General features: G+C 38.1%; 1 protein-coding gene across 1 annotated transcript in view; it reads right to left on the reverse strand.

Annotated features, from left to right (window-relative positions):
* Positions 1-3513, reverse strand: part of WDR37 (WD repeat domain 37) — an 84145-nt gene extending 80632 nt beyond the window's left edge. The window contains exon 1 of the mRNA XM_006874416.1: positions 3335-3513. Coding sequence (XP_006874478.1) covers positions 3335-3472 — 138 coding nt within the window. The 5' untranslated portion in view covers positions 3473-3513. The remainder of the gene's footprint in view (positions 1-3334) is intronic.
* Positions 3514-4634: the final 1121 nt, after the last annotated feature.

Below are 4634 nucleotides of genomic sequence, written 5' to 3' on the forward strand. Positions count from 1 at the left end.
GTCTTCCTTATTCATTGTCCAGCTTTCTCATGCATATGAGGTTAATGAAAATACCACAGCTTGGGTCAGGTGCACCTTACTCCTCAAGCTGACATCTTTGCTCTTCAACACTTAATCAGAAACGCTATACAAAGTTGCCGCTATGCATTGGAACCGACTCAACACCTGACAACCAGCTACACTAATTTAAAAATTAAATTTAGTACTAATATAGCCTTTCCCTCTAAAATACCAATGTAGCAGCATGAAGGGAAAAAATGCACATGTAAAAGTGAAAGCTAAAACGAAACCATTATGGGAGGGAATTCTAATAATTATAAGACATGGGGATTTGAAATATGAATCAAAAGCATGTTTTAACATGCTCTATTATGACTTGTAGTCCTGGTGTGGCGCTGTGGGCTAATGCCTCGGACTGCAAAGTCATTTGAATTGCAAGGTCAGTGGTTCAAGCTCACCAGCTGCTCCTTGGAAACCCTACACAGGGTCGCCATGGGTCAGAATCGACTCAACAGCACTTCACAACAACATTGTGACTAGTAGTCTTTGCATATTCTATCCCCTCTCCATGGAACCATTTCCCTTCAGCCCCACAGCTAGTTAATCCCTCCTCATTCTTCTGTTCTCAGCTCAAGTGTCACTATTCTCCTCTGACACTTGGCAGTTCCCACTCACCTATACCCATAATGCTTTAGGATCCTTATAATCTAGCAACTAAAATGTTTTATTTACTTGAATATTAAACACATCTCAATATGTAAAGTAATATAGAAAACAAAGAGGAGATATCAGCATTAATGTAATTTTATAAAATAAAGGTAATCAAGAAACTAAACATAAAGTGAAAGGAGAACTTTTCCACTAGAGGGGGGCAAGCTGAACCAAACGGAAAAGCAAAAAATTGCTTTTCAACCTTTTTAATGGTGGTACTTTTTGATGCCATTAACTTTTATGGACCCTGCAATTTCCAATCCACTTGAGCAAACTGTGACAGAAAAGGTATCATTTCAGTAGAGCTTTTGAAAAAATTTGTTTTATCATATCACATTTACATATACCTGAAAAACTATACTATAAAAGTACAGGAAACTTTTTTTTCAACACTTGGCACATATATAGATTCAACAATCCTTTGCAACAACAGACCTCTCAGCACTGTGTTAGTACGGCTTTCTAAAATAATTATTTATGAACCTAAGACATTACATTTAAACCTACCAGAATATCTCATCAACACTAATCTAATCTTCATTCTTTAAAAAAAAAAAAAAAGATTCCCCAACATTTGAAAGAGCATTTGTATTTTCTTTAAATCACTCCATTCAAACCTGTCTGCTGTCAACAATTCTTCATGCTTCGATCCATTCACTTACACCTACCATGCCAACAGAGTGAATAAAAGCACACGTATCACTATCTTCTGCTCTAGCTGCAGACTAGGGAACACCACTGTCACGCTGGCCACTCACAGATACATGCTGACTGGTCCAACTGCAAATAAATTTATTCATTCAACAAATAAGCACTGCCTAGGAAATGCTGTCTACACAGTGACGAATGCCATAGGAGAGCCACAGTGTACTTGGTTGTTTAAGCTGAAAGAATTATGAATTAGTCTCATAAAGGGTTATTATGGCTTACAATTACCTATTTGTTTTACATCATAATAGATGCTGACTGGCACTTAGGAAAGCCATGAAAAAAATAAGAATTTACTAACCTTATAGGGGCGTCCTGGTGTGGCGCTATGGGATAAAGCACTGGACTGCAAAGTCGGTTTGAACTACAAGGTGGTGGTTCAAACTCACCAGCCGCTTCTTGGAAACCCTATACAAAGTCAGAACCAACTCTACGGCACTTAACAACAACAATAAACTTATAAGAGCGTTCCCTCTAGAATCTACTAGCAAGAGAGGTTGTGGAATTTTCACTGTCAGAATTTTAAGTAAATCTAAACATTTTTTATAAATTTATTTTAATACCTGGGAGCGAGATGGCTCCATATGATAAGTACTGGACTGTGAACCACAGGTCGACAGGTCGAGCCCACTAGACACTCTGTGGGAGAAAGACAAGGCTTTCTGCTCCCGTGAAGATTTAAAACCTTGGAAAACCCTATACAGGGTCGTTATGAGTTGGAACCAACTCAACAGCACTTAACAATATTTTAATACCCACACTGTCTAATGGTATCCACTACCCACAATTGACCATTAAAATTTAACTGCAAACTAATTGAAATAAAAGAAAATTAAAACACTAGGGTCTCAGTCACACTAGTCACATTTCATTTGCTCAACAGCCCCATGTGGCTAGTAATTACAATATCAGCACATACATAGAACCTTTCCATCACCACAGAAGTTCGATGGACCGTTCTGACTTAGGCATCTACTTTCCAACAAATATCAGAGACATTCTGGAGGTTCCTTAAATCTATATTTTATTTGTGTACACAAGGTAGATATGGCATCCTGGTATAGCACTGTACGATAAGCACTTGACGCAAGGTTGGTGTGAACCATGAGTTCAGTAGTTCAAACTCACCAGCCACTCCTCGGAAACTCTATACAGGGTCACTATGAGTCAGAACCAACTCAATCAATAAAATATTCACTATTATAATTAAAAAACACACACAAATATGCCATCAAGTCAATTCCAACTCATAGCAACCTTATGTAGGGCTTCCAAGGCTGTAAATCTTTGTGGGAACATAAAGCCTCATCTTTCAGAGCACCTGGTAGGCTTGAACTGCCACCCTTGTGGTAAGCAGTCCAGTGCTTATCCTACAGTGGCACCAGGGTTCCTTATAATTAAAGGAGCATCAAATATTGGAAAGATATAATGTAATAAAAAAACAACAGCGGCTGGTACATTCACTGCAGCAGACACAGGGACAGAGCCAAGCAGCCACCAAAAGATCAGATTTCAAAACTTCAGAAAACACAAAGAGATCATTTAAATTGTATATACGGTTCTTCTTTCTTAAGATTAATTATCAAAGACAAAAAGAATCTAAAACTGAATTGTCAATTAGCTTGTAAAAAGGGTAAAACTGAATCTAAACTGCCCTGCCACATTTGTTTTTTTCACCAAGTATTAAAAATACAGGTTAATCTAGAAACCTAATTCTGTGTGTGTGTGTGTGTTATAGTTAACAGTAATTTTAATATTTTAGTGATTTTTGTTGTTGTTGTTTTGGGGATAATTTGGAAATCCAAACCTTTTCTTTTTTTCCACCTTTGGATACTTGTAGATAATTGGTCATTTTTATAACATTACAAATGTGATCAGTTCTTTTAAAATAAAACACTGATAAATACTGACTTACTTGTCCTTCTAACATTTCTCTTGGCAGTCCTGTCCTTTCCTGCTCAGAGCTGTTAGTTCTTCTTATAGAAAGGCTATGTGATTTTCGCTTTTGTTTTGCTTGACGAGCAGTTGAACAACTTCCGCTTTCTGTGGGCATTACTTCTAGAAGATAATGTCCTGGTCACTCCTGCAATAAACTAAACAAAATCAGGGGGAAAAAAACAAATATTTTATTTCTGATATAGCAATCTGACATATTAAAACTCGACCTTCCAAGAACATACTTTTTGGAGGTGGTCATTATTATATTCCCTGCTAGGCAGTTCAATCTCACCAGCACCTCCCTTACCTATGAAGGGTGGCTATGAGTCAGAACAAGGAACTTGGTAGTATAGTGGTTACGAATCGGGCTGCAAACCTCAAGGTCAGCAGTTCGAAACTACCAGCTGTTCCGCGGGAGAAAGATGAGGCTTTCTGCTTCCGTAAAGATTTACAGCCTCGGAAACCCTGTACAGGGTCACTATGAGTCGGAACCGACTCCACGGCACACAGCCACCACCATGAGTCAGAACCGACTCAACAGCACTTCTTTAGTTGTATTTTATACTCTATCATTACTGATAACATTGTACTTTATCATACAGAGAACTAACTCAACAGCACTTAACAACAACAATAAAGGTAAAACAAATCTCAGATGACAACGAGAGAACTAGAAGTAATACTTCTCCAAAGTTACAATGTCTTTCTTTTCTGTACTTCAGATAGAACTATTCAATTACCCTACTCAGTTTCAATTATGCCTGTCTATGTGCCAAAAGGACTCCTGGGAGGGCACTGCAGGATCAGCACTGGACGGCGAACCACAGGTTGGCAGTTCAAACCCACCAGCTGCTCCTCAGAAATCCTAAACAGGACCACTGAGTCATAACCGACTCGATAGCACTTAAACAACAATGTGCCAAAAAGAGCACTTTTTGTTCCTACAATAATAAAAACCTTTCGACCAACTACTCTGTAAGGCAACACAGAATGTACCCCTGACCTCTAAGAAATCACTATGCCAAAATTTGCATGAGAAAGGCAAATAGGTCTACATTTCAATACATGGGGAATGATTCCACCTGGGAATGATAAATATATATCAACACGATGGGAAGATATGCTGCCCCTTCAAAATAATTATAAAGGACAACATAAATGTCTAAATTCCAAGTAGGCAACTAAAATGGCTAATTAAGTAGTCCCATAATAGGTTTTATTTCCCAGGACTAAATCTTTAAATTTCTAGTTTATCCAACCTTCTTCCCTATTAGCTA

This window comes from Chrysochloris asiatica, unplaced genomic scaffold, assembly GCF_000296735.1.
Source record: "Chrysochloris asiatica unplaced genomic scaffold, ChrAsi1.0 scaffold00276, whole genome shotgun sequence".
Taxonomy (NCBI): domain Eukaryota; kingdom Metazoa; phylum Chordata; class Mammalia; order Afrosoricida; family Chrysochloridae; genus Chrysochloris; species Chrysochloris asiatica.